Source organism: Anarrhichthys ocellatus, unplaced genomic scaffold, assembly GCF_004355925.1.
Source record: "Anarrhichthys ocellatus isolate YVR2014 unplaced genomic scaffold, GSC_Weel_1.0 scaffold10, whole genome shotgun sequence".
In the NCBI taxonomy this organism is placed as follows: Eukaryota; Metazoa; Chordata; class Actinopteri; order Perciformes; family Anarhichadidae; genus Anarrhichthys; species Anarrhichthys ocellatus.
In genome coordinates, this window is record NW_022280040.1 from 8,388,547 (window position 1) to 8,408,961 (window position 20,415).

The 20,415-nt window shown below is 42.9% G+C and overlaps 2 protein-coding genes across 3 annotated transcripts in view; one reads left to right on the forward strand and one right to left on the reverse strand.

Annotated features, from left to right (window-relative positions):
• Positions 1–68: 68 nt before the first annotated feature.
• On the reverse strand, positions 69–7,267 carry acbd5a (acyl-CoA binding domain containing 5a). 2 transcript variants are annotated; one of them, XM_031850196.1, is made up of 14 exons: positions 5,498–7,267; positions 5,135–5,264; positions 4,733–4,853; positions 4,052–4,124; positions 3,849–3,966; positions 3,715–3,747; positions 3,287–3,508; positions 3,034–3,198; positions 2,700–2,794; positions 2,404–2,611; positions 2,124–2,320; positions 1,682–1,741; positions 1,432–1,541; positions 69–1,344 (listed from the first exon to the last, which is right to left on the reverse strand). In XM_031850196.1, exons 2-14 carry the CDS (start codon positions 5,229–5,231, stop codon positions 1,332–1,334), a joined length of 1,512 nt encoding a protein of 503 aa, XP_031706056.1. In that variant the 5' UTR covers positions 5,232–5,264; positions 5,498–7,267; the 3' UTR covers positions 69–1,331. The 2 variants fall into 2 exon arrangements, with proteins under 2 accessions (XP_031706056.1, XP_031706057.1); XM_031850197.1 differs by lacking the exon at positions 3,715–3,747 and having other exon boundaries at positions 5,498–7,265.
• abi1a (abl-interactor 1a) overlaps positions 6,947–20,415 on the forward strand; it is a 38,911-nt gene continuing 25,442 nt past the window's right edge. The window contains exons 1-2 of the mRNA XM_031850305.1: positions 6,947–7,172; positions 17,097–17,264. Coding sequence (XP_031706165.1) covers positions 7,056–7,172; positions 17,097–17,264 — 285 coding nt within the window. The 5' untranslated portion in view covers positions 6,947–7,055. The remainder of the gene's footprint in view (positions 7,173–17,096; positions 17,265–20,415) is intronic.

The window sequence follows — 20,415 nt, forward strand, 5'->3', positions numbered from 1 at the left end:
AGACAGAAAGCGCACAAACAAATATTTCCAAAAATATCAAACAATTTCTTTGAAATAATCTGGACGAATTAAAATATTTAACAAACTTTATTTGCGGCTTGGATCATCGCATGCAAACACCACTCTGTCCACAGGCAGAGAAGGTAAGAAGCCTCGGCACATTTCAGTAGAAAGGTAAATTATTACTTTATTAAAACATAATGGTTCTGAGAAATATTAGTGCTATTGCAGATGCAAACATTAGTCCATTATATAGTATTCTACATCATTAATACATGGAAATGCAATTAAAATACTGCATTTTAATCTGAACTGTACAGCTTTTGTTTACAATTTACATAGATCTCACTGCTTTGCAAACCTTTGATTAATATCACTCACACGAAATCTTTCCACAATATGCTTACAAACATATTACATCACAGATTCAAATCTGGACGGCGTAAACACAGCGACGAGTGTTAATAATCAGACGGCTGAGATTCTCACGAGGTTGTATGATTAATGTTAATTTGGTCCAGCGCTGGAACAGTTATGCTACAATCTGTGAATGTAAGAAACCATAATGCCACCTACAGTATGAATGTACCTTCTGATGTTCAGGCACTTCTTCTACAGTATTTGGGAAACGATGATGAATGGAGAGCACTTTGACGTAAAGCACAGACTGATGTGCAGCAGGACAGGTGTCAACGCTGTCTAACCGACACGCAACATTTAACGGCTACTTCAACCTCATTTATACGGCTGGAATCTGGCCATCAGCGCCTTCATCTTAACCTGCTAAAAGCAATAAATATGAACTTATCAGAATCGCACATATCAATATATTACTACATTCAATCCTCCCTTCTAAACTACACAACAGTCATATTATAGCAGCATTTTCTGGGCAACTAATGAAAGATAATCGTAAGAATTTATTACCACATCGAGCGTTACGCTCAAAACAACAAAGTATCTCATCTATTTTATGTGCAACACAGCCGCCTTACTTATGGAAATAACGGAGAAGCTGCTGCAGTTCAGGTTTATCAAAACGCTGACAACATGTGTAAGTTTCCCCCTCTCAACACAAAGCAGTCGTTACAGAGACAAAGATCCCTGTCACAGGCTGCTCCATACATTCATGTTTCTATTTGATTCCACATCCACAGTACAACACACTGGAGAGCTATCCTCCTCTCACTCTAGGTGCCTTCTTCATAGTGCAAAAGCAAATTACGTGGCTGTGAGTCTAAGTGGGGGGGGGGGGGGGTTACCGCCATTATCAACCCAACCAAAGACATGTGGACGACTCCTCTCCATCGTCGATGCCCACGGGAGCAGGTTCAGTTGATCCGCCTGTTGAAGAACATTGAAAAGGAGTTAAGGTGGGTATTGCAGTTTTAAATTCCACATTCAAGCTTTTATTATTCTGTAAAAGAATACCTTCTCCTCCTCTGCAGGTACAGGCGAATAAGCCACTGCACCACGAACGGCCAAATTACAGCGAAGGCCAAGCTGGTGGGAGAAATGTCGAAAGGCCACCAGGACGGTTTCTAGAAACAATCGGCATGATTTCATATCAGACGGGTCTGAATCTTTTTAGTTCCCACTAGTGATCGTAAAACCTGAAACATTGTTTTGGTGTAGGATTAAAAAGAAGAAAGAAAAGTGCAAAGTATTTTAAAAGGTTTACCTGACTCCTCTTATTCACCAGGGGGGACGCATACGTTGGAGGCAGAGACATTGATCTCGCCTGCAGAGAGAGCAAGAAATACATTTAAAAAAGAAAAGTCCATAAACTTCTGTCAAAGGTAGAGATCATTAAAGTATGTTTGTTATTATCGGTCCTCAGTGTTTACAAAGTCAAAGTACAAACCCCTTATCTTCTGTCCATAAAACCCTCATAAGCTATTTATAGACCGTGTTCTCTGTCATTCCCTGTAATAAAAACTATTTTATGTATGAAGGATTTTATTCGTGTCGTGTTGATTCAAAATTAAAATAGTGTGGTTGAGACACGTATATTGCCCTCTCTTTACACAGAACGTAGTCACAAGTAGTTGTTTCAGTGTAAAAGTGATGTTGTTGGGCCTGTTGTTGCATGTTCATGGCTTAAGAGGACGGACGGGTCTCACCTGGCTAGCAGTCAGAGCCTCCAGGGTCTGCAGCCTCTCCAGAACGCTCTGCATGTCCTCCTGCAGTCGAGCCAACGCCACCACGATCTGCTCGTTCAGGCTCCCTCCAGGTGTCAGCGCTCCTCCCCAGCGGTCCCCGTCACCGTCCCCACCACCGTACATGGGCATCAGAGATTCAGAGCCGCCGCCAAGAGAGCCTAAAAGACAATTGACACAGGGTGTCCTCTTCAGACTGTTGTACCTGCAGACCTCAAAAACACAGTAAGAAGGACAAGCTTACCCCGTCCTCTTCTGACCAAAGAGCCGTCCGGCCGGTCTGTGTTCGGTCCCTGTCTCTGTGACATCGTTCCACCGTTCTCCCCATCTTCTCCTCCACACCTGATGCCCCGCAGTGCGCCGTGAACATCCGTCTGTGGCTCCTCTAGACCCGGCAGGACGTGGTTCTCCTCTTCGTCCAGGTTGTCTAAAGAGCGGTTGTGCTCTGAGCTCTGGGAGGAAAGATGCACATTAATAATGAAGCAGTGGCGAGAGCCAAGTCCTCCGCACTAAACCGGGAGCTTTAAGACGTTAACTTGCCTCTTCTTGGCCGAACTGGTCCACAGAATCACAGTAGACTTCGCTGTCAGAGTCACTGGCCACGTGGCTCGGACCAGACACTTCATCACCGGGATCTGAGATCAGCACGATGAAAAAAAGCTCAGCATTGTGACACGGAGGAATCCGGGAGCTTTGTGTGCCATTTTAACAGAGACATTCATTAAAAGTGTCCCAGGAGCAGCTGAAGTGTTAAACTGGGAATGGAGCGCAGCAGATTATCTGATCACATGGTGAACTGATACACCACAGGCCGTGGGCGAGGCGAGTACAGAGTCCTCAGTAACGATTTAAACGTGTTTGCGGCGTTCCTTACCCACGTGGTGACCATTGAGCAGAGTCTCTCCCTCCTGGGAGTCCCTGGAGTGATTACCGTTGGTCAGGTGCGTGACCCCGTTGGCCACTTTGCCGTTGGACAGCGGCGCCTTGTGTCTCCTGGCTGAACCCTTCTTCTTCGGCAGAGACGCTGCAGATTTCTTGTCTGAAATAAAATCGCAACAAACAAAAAGCACGTCAACGAAACGTTTTTCTGACAATATCTTCTGACACAGTGCTTATAACTTTGTTACCTTTTCTGACCTCCCGTATCACTACTTCTCCCTCCTCTTCCTCTTCTCCCTCCTCCTCCTCTTCTTCTTCCTCTTCTTCCTCTTCTTCCTCTTCTTCCTCTGACTTTTCCTTCACTTCGAGCCTGGCAGGACGAGTCTCCAGGGTGCCGTTCATTTCCATTGTTCTGACGATGCTCTTCGTGATGCTCTTCGACGGCACTGAATTCAACATCGTGCCAAGCCCTGTGAGAAGAAATGTAACCTAATTATAAAACCACAAATACCAAAATACAACACTTCCTTTAAGGATCCTCACATATGTTGTGTGCCACTAATGCGCAACATGACTGGTAATAAGCATTAAAAGCATCTGAGCTACAACACCAGACAAATACCAAACTCTACCACTACACCCAAATATCTACAGATCTAGACAGGGATATACTTGCCTTCCAGTTGTCTAGCAAACAGTGTCAAACGGGCTGAGCATATGACAAGAGGCAAATTATAAGGAAGGTTAAGGTCCGCATGCTGGTTTTTTGACATCACAAACAAAGTGGAAGGCGGTGCTTTAAAACCTTACCGGTGCTCAGGTCTGATATCTGTGTGATCTTCTTCTTCTCGTCAATCAGCTCGTAGAACGGGCCGAGCACACGCAAGAGCTCCTCCACCTCGTCCGACATGGGCATCCCCTCCAGGATCTACGCATCACATACAGCAACACGGAGAAATTGTTATTGTTTCTGTATAATAAAACAGATTACTTCCTCTGTAAAAGTTACACACCAGCTTCATTTCATCCACGTAGGCTGCCATCGCTTCTTCTTTCGGCATGTCTCCAAGAGAACTCCATGCGTCCCTGAATCATCAAATTAAACAGAAACTGTATTATTATTGTTATTATTGCTATCATATCACTTTACTCAAGTAAAAATGTTTAAAGCGCCTATATCGGGGTTCAACTTTGTCAAAAAAGGACAGTTTGTTTGAGTTAATCTTTGTTAGAAACGTAACAAATTATTTGCAGCTACAGTTACAGCTACGGTGTTTTTTGGTACAATTTCCTGATAAACCCCCCCCCCCCCCCCCCAGTGCAACGGGACCACGAGAGAAACCGTGCAGCAAAGTGGGTAAGAGGTTACATTCCTCGAGTCCAGAGATCACCGAACACAACACGAGACTAAAGGCGGAGGAGCTGTTGGTCAGAAAACTCAGCGGAGGGAATTTGATCTCACTGTGCAAAAACACAACACAGTCAAAGTGGGACAAAAGCAACAGGTTGCGCAATGTGCACACATCAATTTCAACACTGAAGACTGTGGTACTCATGCAACTTGTGCTAATTATTCCTGAAAGTAAGTAATAGAAGAACCACAGAGATTAGTGTGATTAAATACACAAATATGTACACATCTAGGCTACAATTACAACACATTGACTGGTTGTGTATTTCCTTTTATTCATTACCATTTTGCTTTGCCAACCGCATCCCAGAAGCCAGGTCGGGGTATATTGCACGCGCCCACAGTGGCCTGTTTATAGTAACTGTAGAACTTGAGCATCATATCATTGGAGGGCTGAAAGGGACCTGAGGGAAATAAAGGACATTTCACACTGACAATGTGCAAAATAGCCGCTTTCGAAGCACTCTTCCTACTGTTGTATACCTCTGTGAAAAGAGACAACACAAGACATTCACAGGTGATTCTGCATTCACCTGTAGACCTGTAGCAGGGAGGAAAAGCTCCTCACACTGCAAGCAAAGTGGATTAGCCCCTTTATATTTAAATCGCACAAGCTGTTGCACCAGCACTTAACCAGGTCTGACACCATTCTGATGCCATCAACTGGCCTCGTTCGTGAACTCACCATCCGGGGCCAGACTCTTGATCACTCTGACGGCAGCCTCGAACCTCAGCAGGGTCAGACGCCTCTCATCCTCCACGATGACTCTCTCCACCTCCATGGTGTCACACTGCAGGCAGGCAACACAAATAACCTGCAGACAGGAAGTGAATAAAAAAAACACAGACTTTGACAGCGCTCGTGCAACTAGCGTTTAGTCAAACTTGCAAGTTGTTGTTGTTGTTGTAGCCACCAGTAGGATGTTGTGTATGTAGGACACATCATCTGCTATGCGACACACCTCTAACTACCCCAAATATCTGTGCTGAATACAATATGTAACGGTTACGTCCTGTCAACGGAAACCGCTTAAAAACCGACACTTACCGTTCAAGCCAACGGCCTATCTGTCTGTCAGAAGGCGACCCGTCTTTAGCCTTCGACCAGACGCCATGAACAGTGTAATAAAGCCAGACAGACGTGTAGTAAGGGAGTTGTAGTTTTTTTTCTTACTGCATATCGATATTTCCTACAAGCTCCACAATCCTTCACGTCCGCCTCAACAGAAATTGACAAATGTGTACTGAATAAATCAGAAAACTATGAAGAAGTGAAACATAAGAATTCTTGTGGTGTTATATTTCGATGTTGTCTCGAATTCATTACATGAACCCGTCATGGTTACAGATATAAGTAAAACTACACTTCCCATAATCCCTAGTCAGGATCCGTGTTTTTTTTTTTTTTACAGTTGGAAGGGTGATGGGTAGACGGGGGCAAAAAAGAATAAGCTCTCACTGTGTCTTTATTTACGAGTACCACAACTCGTTGTAAGGTAACTAGATCTGAAATAAGTTGATTAATGTATCACTCAATCGACATAATCACCAAGAATGTTGACAATCACTTATTTTATAGCAAGAATGCCAAAAATGTCCAAGTTCCAGGTCTCAAATGTAAAGATTTGCTTATATATTTTTGGGGTTTTGGACTGTTGGTCAGACAAAACAAGACATTTGAATACATCACTTTGCTCTTGATGATATTGTGATGTGTTTTTCATTATTCTGTGGCATTTAATCATGAATGAATCAGTAAAATAATAATAATTGGTAACGGTAGATGTAAAGATACCTCAGGTTTGTTTTGGCCACAATGCAAAGACCAAAAAATAATTGTATTTCATAATTTCATGAACATGTATAACTGAAGACAAAAAAAGAAGAGAACTTGCTTTCATAAGTAGAGGCCTGAATAATTGACAAATATTCATTGGTGACCGTGGCTTTTTTGTTGCTATTTAATCTTTAAAATAAAGTATTTTATGTTCATTGCATGGTTTAAAAAGCAATACAAAGTTTTCAAAAGAGCAACAATCTTGTGGTAGTCCAAGTCCATGTATGTAATACTCTCATAAAACTTTAATAAACTTTAAGTGTTTAGGTATATATGTATAATAATGGCACTTAGGATAAGCATAGACTGGAGGGCAAATAAATACTCAATCATGCACTAAAATGTACAATTTATTGGCATCAAAATATACTAAAATTACCAAAGTATAATAGTCACTTTCAGAATTAGGTATTAAATTATGATTTCACATTTTATATTTACTGTTTTTTCCTCTAATGGACCATCCCAGTGAAAATATTTCCCAAGAATGTACTCGTATAACTCAGACATCTTGAATCCAGCGCTCCAATATGGTCCCACTTTTACACAGCAGAGTGACTCCTCCTTCTCACCACAGACGATCTTCGGGATTGAGGTCACGCCAGCGCGAGGGCAGGAATCCAATAGCAGGCGGAGGATTTTTCTTCTTCTTCTTCTCTTTTTTTTGAAGCAGAGCTGAGCTGGTTGCCGTTTCAATCACAGGGAAGGCAGCGAGAGAGAGAGAGAGAGAGAGAGAGAAGGGAGGCTCTGCAGGAGGGATGTAAGAAAGATGGCAGAGCTACAAATGTTGTTAGAGGAAGAGATTCCTGCCGGTAAAAGAGCGCTCGTGGAGAGTTACCAAAACCTCACCAGAGTAGCAGACTACTGCGAAAACAACTATGTGCAGGTAAGAGAGCAACTACCGCCTTTTGTCGCGTAAAACGCCCGGGATTGAATCGGGTTGTTGGGACAGGAAACGTGGATAAAGACGCTGGAATGAGCTCCTCCACCCAAAGGGCTGCAGGAACAGTGTGATGCATTCAAAACCGTGGGAAATTTAGACACCTAGTATCTAGTTTGCTCCCATTAATCCACATTTATTCCAAGGGTGTGTCTACTTGTTTTATTTTTATTTATTTTATTATCACACAGGGTCGGTTTGAAAAACGTCTGTTTTTTTTACAGCAGCAAGTTTTAGCTGCTAAAAATTAATTTATTTAATTGTTTTTAAAAAGACACCAACAAGAAAGTTCCTCCAGTTCTCTCTCCTTAACACTGCCTAAACATTTTTTTTTAACTACATTAGTGGGGCAACTAAACATCCACATGAATATTATAGTAACATTGCAGTCCATTACATTCCAAAAGGTCATTATACTCACCATTTGATACCACAAAAGGTCCCCATTGGGACACTACAGTGGAGGTTTATAGTGTCTACATTATGGGCTTGTAAGCACTCAGTGGACATCCCATAATGTTTATTGTTGCTGCATAATTCTTTAACCATTAAACAACTTGTAATGCCACATTAAAGCATCATATATGCATGGAAGGCCTCTTATTTTTGCCACTTAATGGAGAGTTAATTTAAAGATAATTCAGGTTTTTGCATTGAGGCCGAGTGAGGAATGCAAAGCCTTTGTTAGTCGGTCACTAAAGGTTTGACTTATTGATTTTGCTCAACTTATTGCTGGGAACGGAGCTCATTTTGTCATGTTTTTTTTTTAGCAGGATTATCTTCATGTGAATGTGTCATAATGAAACTTCACTGTGGTGTCACAGAGGATGTGTTTAAGTTACTTTTAGCACAACATATTGGTGGTAAGCCACTTCTAAAAGAAGCCCGAGAACAAGCTGAGTGACACACAAACGGTTTTTTTTTTGAGCAGGAAGACGAGCCACCATATCAGCTCCAGAGAGGGCGTGTCCTCTCCAGCTGTACTCCCAGAGGACTCCCTGTAATTCAGTTATTCTGGTTCTTCCTCTGGTGATTTGGCTTTGTGAGGCTCTGAAGCTCTGTGTCGTAACCCACGCAAACTAAACAGAGCGGGAAGGTTGTCGTCTTTGTCCCACATGAGCCCTAAAATTAAGTTATTTTTACTCATGTATTGATCATGATAGTGACATACATGCATGTGGGAATCTTTGCTGTGGATCTTGTTTACTACTGCATGCTGGGACATGAGATAAAGGTGTTATGAACTGATGTTCCCACCCTGACACTGTGTTGAGATCTCTAAATAAAAGCAGGAACGCTGGAATGTTGTTTACTTTTGAGTAAATCTTTTGCGGCGTGACAGTATTTTGTAAGTTTTGAAGGCCAGCTGCTGATACCTTTGAGTCCCGACCACAGTAGCTAATGTTTGTTGCTGATATAGTGTTTTTAAAGCACTGTTGGTAAATAGAAGAGGATTCGAAAATACTATTTAGCTAATAATGGATAGAAATCTCCACTAGGACCCAAAATAATGAGATGTAAAATGCATTTGAATGTAGCTGTGGATAAAGATACAGTAGGGATGGGTGTACAGTGTTGGCTCTGACTTTTATTCTGTCTAGAGTTCTGTCTCACGAGTCAAACGCATTTTAGGATTCTGTTCTGTTTCAGCATCTTGTTTTCAAAGCGCTGACGTAAAAAAAATCAGGATTTTAAGCTTTTCGGCACTTTGTGTGAAGCGAGTGTCAGACTAACAGTGCACTTTTCATAATCCCTCTCTCTCTCTCTCTGTCTGTCTGTGTCTCTCTCTGTCTCTCTCTCCCTCTGTCTATCTCCCTCTGTCTGTCTGTCTGTCTCTCTCTCTCTGTATAGAAACACACACACTCTGTGAACCGTGCACATATCAACATGCCTCAGCTCGAATCGGCTCGTCCGTTCAGCGCTCCTCCTTCACGTTTCCATCCCCTCTTCTTCTTCTTCTTCTTCTTCTTCTTCTTCTCCTCTCCTGGTTCTTGTCATGGAGGCCGTGGTGTTGTGAGTTTCAGCTCAGCAGATGGTGAAAGCTCTATTTTACCAAAGACAGATCACTGCCCCACTTTCTCAACTTGATAGTGACTTTTGTGTGTGTGTGTGTGTGTGTGTGTGTGTGTGTGTGTTCTATGACACGCCGACAGGTCAGAGTTATGTTTCCTGTTGACTCTGAAGAATGACTCCCTGGAAATGCCTTCGCTCTGCGTCAGGAAGTGGCTTCATAATGGAGCCTAGAAACACCCTTTAGATCAGATTAGTCCGAGTAATCCGGGGCTTTGTATTTTAATACATTTATGTATTCTTGCCCCTGGAAATAGATTTTTTTTTTTTGGTTTAATTGATGCAAGTTGGTTTGTTTAACCTCTGAGACAAGGACGCATACGCGCTGTATGCAGAGTGGGCCACCTGGTCCTGTTGGCAGCTCACTGAGAGGCTGCAGACTGTATTGTTCAACACAAACACTGTGATTCAGCTTCTATCAGATGTGCCCGAGCTGCATTTCATATTTGTGGAGCTGAAAAACGATTCAGAAAATCAATTTGCAACGATTTTGAAAATGTATTTTATTTATTTTTTACATCTAGCTGCTAGAGTTTTGGGGATTTGCAGCTTTTCTTTTGTCGTGTGAAAGTAAATATTATATCTTTGGGTTTTGTACTGACAAAGAAAAAGCAAGCAGTCTGAAGATGTCATTATGGGCTCTGGGAATTTTTACATTTTGGCATTTTTCTCACTTTTTTAATATTTCATTGAGAAAGCAATTAATTGATCATTTGAAGGTCTAGATATTCCACTTGTGGCTCTGAAAAACATTCTCATTTACTTTTAACATATTTATAATTTTAGCAGATATCGCTTGATATGAATTATTATAATTTTGTTGACTTTTGTGCTGCAATTAATGTTTAATTTTATGATAAATGAATCTCTCAATGATCATGTAATCTGTTAAAATATATGGAATAATATTTAGATTTTTTTAAATTTAAAATGCCAATTAATCATCTGTTGAACAAAGAAAACTAAATACTCTATAAGTGCAAAATTATTCTTTTATGACAGCATCAAACACATATTTTAGGGCTTAAATAATTGAACAATTATGATGATTGCTAAATAGTCATCAGGACTTCAGGTTGAATAAACATACAGTACTAAGGAATAGGGAAGTGAAAGTGGCAGACTGAGAGGTCAGATGTCGGATCAGATGCCGTGTTGCAACCTCAGGACATGTGACGTGCTGAGCCAGCATGATGCCCACTTGAGCTTTTGGTTCTGCTCTTAAATGATCCGTCTTTTTAAATGTGTGCTGATGTGTTGGTAGTGAATGCAGGTGGCTCCTGTCCTGTTCGTAGGTCTACCTGTCCTGTTCATACAGCCTGTAGGTCTACCTGTCCTGTTCATACAGCCTGTAGGTCTACCTGTCCTCTGCAGGTTTCTCAGGTGAATTAATGAGAGAGCATGTGGCTGTTTTGTCCTTCCTTGACACAGTTGTCTCTCTGGGTTCGTCCTTGTTTCCTGTCCTTCTTTTTCTCTCTCTCTCTCTCTCTCTCTCTCTCTCTCGCCCACTCTCTTTGCGGAGTGGCCTTGTTTTTCTCCCAGCATCCTTTCTCACCACCTGTCCCTCCTTCCCCCTCAGCTGACCGGGGCTGGTTTGGTCCGGACCGGTCGGGCCGATCTGTTACGGAGACTGTCTGCTTGTAGTTGGATTCATACAGAAGTAGTGTTTTCATGCATCGTTCACACTCTTCGTCTTCATGTAGAAACGTGTGAGTAATCCACCCAAACTCACATCCTGCTGGTGAAGAAACACTGAAAAATAGATTCATGTTTGTGTTTATTTATCAGTTCAGTGTGTTGTTTCAGGTACAGAGCAGCGACCACTGAACGAGTCGCTCCAGAAAGGTTAATTAGTTTCCTCCATGCACAGACTTCCTCTTCGTGTCTCCTCTCTGACACGCTGAAGGAACTTTTAATTGTGCGCTGGCGGTTCTTCAAGGTTAGGTAGACCTCACGGCCTTTCAGCCAGCCTCCATCTGCCCCGGAGGAATTATGAATTCACGGCGCGTGCCGCTGAGAGTTCGCTGGAGGAAGGGTTGAAGGTTTTTCCTGATTCTCCACACGTCCCAGAGTCACTTTCACCACCTCGGCCGTCTCCACAGGTGGCTTTGTGTCGGCCATACGTTTCATTTTGAAAAGTTTGGGTGCTTCCTGAATATGTTGTTGATGAGATATCTGTTATGTTTTTTAAGATCAATATGTTTTGACAAAGTGTGATAGCACTGGTTGTGACAACTGTACTCTTAAAGAGAGACTCTGGTGTTTGTCAACCTGGATGTTATTCTCATGTTTTAGTGCATTCTGAGTCTTTGTCATCATCTAACCGATACTAAGCTTTTTATATATTCATGTTGTATTATTTCTAACAAACGCATGACATGAACAAACATTTTTGGTTAGGATCCCTTAAATTTAAGGATATAAGATGAGGCGTGTACTAACACCTAACTACCCGTCATAGTGAACCCCAATCAGTGTTGTTCTCACCAGAGTATGACAGCTGGTGAGTAAAATGTTAGTGTGACCAGTGGTCATCATGGACCAAATAAAGGGAACGAGACCCGGGATGACTGATGCTGGTGTTTGTCCTTCCATGTGATCGTGTCTGATCACATTGCAGTAGTAGCAGTAATAGATGAGTCACCATTGGGTTTTCCAGCTACCAAGAAGTAGCTGGAATTCCACTCCATCAGATCCTAAACGTGTCCTTCTAGTCTCACGTTTATCAGTTCTCCACTTAATTCCTCAGTCGGCGTCAGACAGCCACTTCAATACAACGACCCATAAAGCAGCGGCTCTCGCCTGCCTCCCCCGCCTCACTTATCTCACCCTGTCTGGTCTGCAGCGGTCGATACGAGGTGCCATGTGAGACCTTCCTGCTGGATTTACTCTCGTTCTGCTCCGGACCGTGTTGGGTACCGTGACGTTCCCCTCCCGTTCTAACCCGACCTGTCAGTCTCACAGGGAAAATGAATCCTCGGTTGCTCCGTTACAGCATGTTTGTTTTTATTCCTCTGTGCGCTGCTGACACTGTAGCTCTCCAGCAACACTTTGGAGACCTATTACATGTTGAAGGATTCCAAACATTCCTCAACGCTTTTTTGTTTTTTTTGTACCGAGAGCATGTCCCCTGCGGACGAGTGGGAGCACATAAACGCAAATGTGCTCGTCAGCTGTACAAACCCAGCAGCAGACTGCACAGTAGAAACCCTGCGTGATGTTGTCACATTATCAAATGTTCATACACGTTTTAACTCTTCTTTAATCCCTGAGTAAAGAGGCTGAAGGTTTGTCATGTTCCAAACTTTGGAGGGATGATTCAGTGAGGTTTGATGTCTCACTTCCTCAGATCTTCTCTTAGTCATGTCAGGGAGTCGGGAGGAAAACTCATTCTCTCCATTTTGCTGTTTGTGCTCCAGCTCCTGGGCGGAGAGGTATCTCCTCTGACCCCTGAACAGTTGTTTTTTCCAAAGGGAGGAAGTCTGGACTTCTCCTTCAGCCGACACCGGAAGTTAGCATCGCCCCGTTTCCCCTCGACATAAAGCCAACGAGATTGTTCCATCGGGTCTTGGATAACGAGAGAAAATAAGACATTAATGATACTTCCAGCAAGATAAACTTCACAAATAAACACCACTTTTAGTGCAGCCATAAGAAGAATGGTAGGCTACAAACAAACCATGTTGTGGAAGAAGATGTTAAAGACATTATTTCAAGCATCTAACCAAAAAAAAACCCGTTTGACCGATTGACTTCTATATGAGAGAACTTTAAGTATGAAAATGCCGACTCCCTTCTGTGGTTTGAGACTCGATGCACCACCTTGTTTGTGAAAGAAAAAAACATATTTGCATTTCACTTGCGGTTGTTTGCCGTTATCTTGCCAGACTGGATTGGTGACGGAGTGAATTGCAAAGTTCAGTGCTTCAAAAGGTTCCCATGCAACAAAGCAAACCCGTTGACTGCCACTCCCTTCTAGCTCCTCAACGTCACATTCACGCTTCCTTCCAGCATCTGCAGTCAAACATTTCCACGCTGGCCTGGTATCTTTGCCATTATTCAGGCGGCCGTTTGATTACCCGTCTTCCCTCAGCTCCCACAGCTACATTTTGACTTTGTGTACACGGGCCGTGCATTCCTCTGTACTCCCTTCTTAAACCCAGCTGAGGTGCTGACAGCCTGTCTAATGCTGCCTGGATGTTCTGCGGTGTCTTTCTGTCATTACTCAGCTCAGAAGTATGAGATAAAGTGCCCACGGGACACCGAGGGTCTCTGGGAGCTCCCACCTCATTCTCTCTCCCGCTGTGGTACACTACACTCAAGCTCTCCAGCGCTATTATTTACCTTTTTTTTTGTACTGAGCAAGCACTCATTTTGTCCCCCCCCCCACCTCTTGGCGAGTGTCTCAAGCACTGTTTGTTTGAAGATCCAGGCTGACAATGGATGTCATAGGGAGCAAAGATTCTCGGGTAATTGAACAACAAATCTGGTTAGTTTGAGGATTTGTGCACGGCCGGCTTGTGATGCGTGAACGAGTGAAAGGACGACGGGGGCTTTAACTGGAGCAGACGGCACTAAGATGCCGCCGGAGGCGATGCAATCGAGTGTCTCCTCCATCCCCCCGACGCCCACCGCTGACCTCGCGTCATGTCTCTGGCAGCTAGTGCAGTTCGGATCAGTTTGTCCAGAAAGCATGTTTATTTTTGACATGTTGATTCTTTAAGAAAACATGCAACTGATCATGCAGACTGAGCTCTGGATATGAAGAGTTACAGTTTGTATGATCAACACGAGGCTTAAGATTTAACCTCGTGTGAACCAGGAAAGGAAGCAGTCAGGCTTTTCCATTCACTGCGTCAGCTTTCCTGACCAATTAAATGTGATTCATTGTGGCTGCAGTCACTGGGGAAATACAAACTTTAGTGGTGGGGATGACTGAATAGTCTTTGGTGGCCTAGTTTAACAGCTTCAGATTTGAAACTGATATGGTGTTAGTCATCTTGTGCTGCTGGATCGTCTTGTTGGTGGTGAGAGACAAAATGTTTATTCATTGTGGGCTTTCTGTTGCAAAACCGGCTCATTTTATATGACACCGTGTAATCTTTGACTCGAAAATAAAAGACAGTCGGTCTATTTTATAGATGACACACCATTCACACAGACTGCATGATGGGTTTGAAAAAGGATTGAACACATTAAAAAAAAAAACCGCATCAATTGCAGCCATTGAAAAAGTTGGACTAAACGACATCACATGTTGTTCTTTGTGTGGAGGCATGGACCACCTTGAATGAATGTGTTTGTAAGACATGCAGGACGTGAATTAGTATTTCTGTACACATCACAAATGAACATTTGTGCGCCGAAAGCATCAATGGTGCTGTTTTGTCTATGCGCTTTTACGGCTGCAAGATATGGACAAAAACTAGTTAATTGTGCAGTTTGTTAGTATTGCAATGTGATAATTTGCATTGCAAATCGCAGTATGTTTACGTTCAGAGATTCTGCAAATGAATGTGGGGTGCAAATGACTTTTTCTCTACACGTTACAGTTTGTGTTCAGTAGCTGCCATGTCAATGGTGCTGTTTATCTGAGCTCTGCAGCTGCAAGATATTGACAAAACCAAGTTAAAGGATGCACCAGCAGTAAAAAGTGACTGGTTGAAACTGAATCAGCAGACGCTGAGATCAACTGAAATTTGTGGCCCTTATAATTGTTCTACAATTACATTTTCTAGGATTTCAAATAGATTCTAATAGAATAGATTTCTAATGCTGAGAAATTGTAGTAGTTTTTAGCAACATAAACACAATCTCATATGCAGCCTGATATGTAGGCCAGCAGTTCTGCACAGGCAGTCATATGTTGTCCAGTAATCTGTTTGGGGAAAAACTGCATCCAGTTGCTATTTAGAAATGGCCGTGATGCATATAAAGCTGTTTGTTTGTTTTTGTTTCATACATTGTCCTGCAGCTGTTGCTCCATCTACCACGCTGCATATTGCAGTGTCACTAGTAGGTGTCTGCGTGTGCACATGAGTGAATGTGCTCTCAGCAGGATGGCCTTTTGCTCCGAGCCCACTGGAGGAATCTCCCCTCCTTCCTGAGGCTGTTATCACGCAACACATCTGCTGCTCTGATTGCCGCTAAAAGAAACGCATCTAAACGCTGTCATCTCCGAGGCGAACCGGCACAGCAGCTCTGCGGGGTCAGGAGCTTTTAGCCGTACGGATTGCTTCGGGATTAGTTGCACGCTGCCACGGGGGAATCAGCAATGAGAGACGCAGTGACACGGTTGTTTCTCGTTTTGTCCGTCCGCTTGCCTCTCTTCTCCATACGGCCAAATGTTCTTCTGTTTAGCCCTTTAACCACTACTACCAGTAATCATCTCCTCCACCAGCACATACCCCCTGCTACGGCAGCCTGTTGTCAAAGCTCAGTGTGGTTCCCTCCAGGCAGCGCTCTTTGGACTCAACTTTATTAGCAAGCAGCGTTGGGAAGAGCCCTCAGAGATCAAACGCGATGGCTCAGTTTTGCTCTTCGCCTCGGCCTGTTTGATGTGCGGTGGGCCTCATTACCACAGTTTTTCTGGTTGAGCCACTTCTTGTAACTGTCAGTGTGTTGTTGTCCTCTCACAATAATATGGTGCAAGAAAACTAAACTGTTGCATTAGTAACTCTCAAAGCATTATGAGGTGAAGCTTGTGTCGGCTCAGTCAACCTTAAAAACACTTTGTTTTTGGCCTTATTAGCCTGCTTATTAGCCAGCAGGCTAATTAATGAAACCAGCCACTCTGTGTTTTTGTTGCTAATGCTAAATGAGCTTCTACTGAATAGATTTAAGAAATAATCCACCAAATGTTTAAAGTATTAATCATTCATCAGAAGCACCAAGTACTGTAGTTGTGTTAGAAATCAACCTGCTGGCTAGTTAGCTGCCTAGCAAAGCTAACAAACAAACTAAGCTAACTAGCCAGCAACCTCATTTATTGTCGAAACTACTTATTGCCTTTGAATGTTAGCTTCTACTAAATACATAAAAGATTAGTCCAACAAAACTTGTGTTTTGAGTATTAAACAGTTACTAACTGTAGGACTTAAAAAGATGCCCTCAAACAGTTTCTAGCTACGTTAGCTTAAAGCTTTGTAGAAAACGTTAGCCATACTTTTCATAATAGTAACGACAAGGAACGGACTTTTCAATCCACTTCCTCTCTATCTATTAAGATGTACAATATGTTTACTTATATTTTCGCCAGACTTTGGCTAAATATACAGCTTATTTTTGTCGCTAGTGCAGTTAGCTGTTAGCATTTATAATTTGTGACCAAGCAAACATAGCTAGGTGCTACAAAAGTAATCTGTTTAGTGTACTAGCAATGAACAGAAACTTTTCAGCCAAAATTGTCACTTGCAAAATGATACTTTGTCAGTAAAACAAACAAACAATATTTTGATGAATATCTAAGTATGTTAAATTCTACCAAGCTAGCCAGGTTTTCAATGTTCAGAGCTGTAGTTAGCTCTTCTCGCTCTGTTCCCAGAGCCTCCAACATGGCTGCTGCAGGATGAGTTGCATCATCTCAAATCCCCCCAGAGAGAGCGTGGTGTCTGGGGAGTGAGAGTTGGGGTGGGAAAAGGATGCCTTGGCTGCTCTGTTGGCTCGAATCCACCACAAACCTGACCTGGATAGAAGATAAATGCGAATGTTATGCGATAATAATGTAACTGGGTTCCCATTCAATCTCTTTATTTATTTATTTATTTATTTTTTCTTTCTCTAATCCCTTTTCGTGCACAGGCCCAGGACAAGAGGAAAGCTCTGGAGGAGACCAAAGCCTATACCACCCAGTCCCTGGCCAGCGTGGCCTACCAGATCAATGCCTTAGCCAACAATGTGCTGCAGCTGCTGGACATCCAGGCCTCGCAGCTGCGGCGCATGGAGTCCTCCATCAACCACATCTCCCAGGTCAGAAACACACGCACGCACGCACACACACACACACACAAACACACCACAGACCACAGACCATACAGCTGTGAAGAATGGTGCCCCACACTTCCCACTTCTCCTCTCACTTTCACACAGACTCTGTTATTTTCAAACACAGTACGAGGCCTTCTGTAGTCTCCATGGTTCCTTTTTATTGGTCGGTATTCGGTATCGGTCTTGCACAAGTGTCTGACTGCCTGTGTGTTCGGCGAAATGACTGCCCCTCTGTTTGCCTCTTCCTTTATGATCTTGTCGACTTAGGAGACGTACAAACATTAAAAAACGTCGCGCACAATCACTCTAAACTTGTAATTATTCGTCTGTAATACTCATTACTGAGCAGCACAAACACACAGAGGGACGTAGTTGCATATCTGTCTGGTATAGTATAGTAATATCTGGTATTTAAAAGATAATTTAGTTCTTATTCTGTTAATTCCTCGGCTTATTTGATGGACACAAATACCAGATCCACATGTTTTAAAGTTGAATAATACTGGATTAGATAGACCATTTCATGATAAGGATGTTAATAGTATCTAATTAAAGGCCTGTCCCATAAAGACACGTTAATAATAAAGGCCTGTTGAGTTCAGTGATTGATGCGAATAAAAGCCTGGGCTATTATTTTAGTTTTACAGAATACGGTGAACCCATCAGGTCTTTCCTCCCCTAACCTTTTACTTTGTATAGCATGAGGACTCCTGCCTTGTGCAGGTAAATCCATCCGCTCATCCAATGAAGGCATTAAGAGCTCAGACAAATCAAACAAAGAGCTGCAGCCAGGTGGCATCTCGTAGATTAGAAGTAGACGACGACAAACCTGGAGCTAGTTCTCATCGTGGTTCAATACAGACTTGTAAAGTAATTGATAAAAAACAATTGGTTGTTTCTGGTTGTAAACATTCTTTATGCGGTGATGGAGTGATCTCTGATGGAAAGGAGGGAGTAGTTCCTCTTTAGTTTTGTATTTCCTATGTTCGCTATCTGCGTTTGTCCTCCGACGGTGCTTCACTGAGAGACACAGAAATTCCTTCTGGACACAGTGAAGGTCAGATTCTCAGTCTAATGGAAGGAAAGAGGACTTGTGAGACTTGAGGGCGGAGAGAGGGGGCTTCAGAGAGAGAGGGGGAGAGAGAGACACAGAGAAGAAAGGCGTCTTATTGCGCCTTCAGGTTTTGAGTCAATATCCTGACTGTAGCATTGAGCCGACAGTCACCAAGGTCCCTCTCTGTCTCTGTCTCAGGGCCACGTCTGAGAAGCGTCTGAGAGGGAGGAGGACATGGTGCTTTAGATTAGATCATTCATTTTTATAACGGCTCACATTGTTTGACTTCTGTCTGCATCACACGTCCTCATCACAGTCTCTTGTCTTCTGTATGGGAAATTCCATCCTTCCTCTGCTATATTTAAGTCCCAGTTTGTGTACTTTGTGTGCAGCCATGATTAATATGAACTAGACATGCTGATGGTCAGCAAAGAAATGTTTTCTTCTTTCTTTTTTTGTCTAAAAAAAAAATGCAAAAAAGTGAAGTTAATCTACGGGCAAATTTTCTTCTCCTTCAAACATTCCCATCTTTCTCTAATTTGCATAACTTGAATGATTTAGCAGCTTTGCCTTAATAAGCTAGCAAACGCTGACTGCCTAATGTCCGTCTTCTTCTCCGTCTAGCTGTTTTCTTTCTGGTTTAAACAGCAAGAGGAGAGTTCCTAACGTGTTTTAGTAATAAAGAAGCAGAGCTGTGAGCTCTGCAGGACGTGGGTGTGTTTTATTGCCCTCCTCTGTCCGGTTCAGAGGTGGATCATTATCAAGTCGCCCTTAGTGTTGCATTCTGGTGAATGTGTAATGGAGCCTGCTGCTTGAAATATATATATATATATAGTATGTTTTTTTTAACAGTGGAAAGGAAGTCTTCTCAGGTGAATAACCAGTGAAACACGAGCGTGACTCCTTTTTATCCTCGAGACACCGATAATAACCACGCTGCAGAATTTACTAGGCTCTTCATAATCATACCAGCCTTTTCTCCTTCTCTCCACAGTCTGTCCTGTTAGTCCTTCCTGAGGACGAGTCTCTCTTACGTTAACGTGTCAGCCGGTGTGGTGAGACGCTGCCTGGCTCAGTTTGGTCCGTTTCAATAGGTTCACTCTGGTCAGGGTGTGTCTGCTTAGTGGTGGCGTCGCTCTGAGCTGGATGCCAAGTGTGTTGTACTCTACTGCACTGTATTACAGTACAGTACAGTGCAATACAAGTAGTTCTGCATGTGCTGGGAGGTACAAAAGGTATCTATTTTTAAGGGGGTGAAAAGGAACAATTAAGATGTACAATTGGGTCCAATTTAATAACTTCAGCTGCTGCAATATTTTAGTTAATATTCAAACAACTGTAAGGCTGCAACCAATTCCTCCATGAATACTTTTTGGATCCACAGAAATGTTTTCCCAGAGCCCACTGGGACTCAATTACTCATTTAGACAAAACAAACGGGTCCCAAAAATATTCAAATTACAATCATGTAGAGAAGAGAAAACTAGCAGAATGATCTTCCCATTTTAGAAGTTGGAACCAGTGCAGTTTGAATGATGAATCGACTTTAAAGACAGAAACATGTAGAAGAAATAGTCGAGTAATCGTTGAAACACTAATCAAGAGGACGGTAGAAACTTATGTGCTGGAATTATAATGCGTTTGAATCTGCGCATGGTGTTTATTAAGTATGCTGCTTATTGATATTCAGTGGACGTCGGGCTGCAGTATCACTTCATAGCCAAACGTCTGTGTGAGCAGTGACAGACGCACAAATGTGTGTGTGTGTGTGTGTGTGTGTTGACAGGTATTTGTTTGCGTGTCAACTCCCCTGCCGTCATCCACAAGCCGGGGTCTCTCTCCGCAGCATTGAGGCAGAAAGGGCTGATGGGAAAGTAGCGTAGCCTGCGGGGCTTCCACCTTGTGCTGCGTGTGAAGTGGCTGCTAAGAGGCTGCGAACAGGGAGCGCTTTGTCCGCCCGGTGGAAGAAAAAGCCTCACATTGAGAACCTCTCTGTGATACCCCAATAGAGAGGAAAGAGAGGGAGGATAGAGTGTGTGTGTGTGTGTGTGTGTGTGTGTGTGTGTGTGTGTGTGTGTG

Bases quoted from the DNA above. Each gene is read 5' to 3' on its own strand.
- acbd5a (XM_031850196.1), bottom strand. From the start codon at position 5,231: ATGGAGGTGGAGAGAGTCATCGTGGAGGATGAGAGGCGTCTGACCCTG. The intron at 4,125-4,732 runs GTAATGAATAAA...TTGATGATTCAG, and splicing joins GCGGTTGGCAAAGCAAAATG to GGACGCATGGAGTTCTCTTG. The intron at 3,967-4,051 runs GTGTGTAACTTT...TGTGATGCGTAG, and splicing joins ACGTGGATGAAATGAAGCTG to ATCCTGGAGGGGATGCCCAT.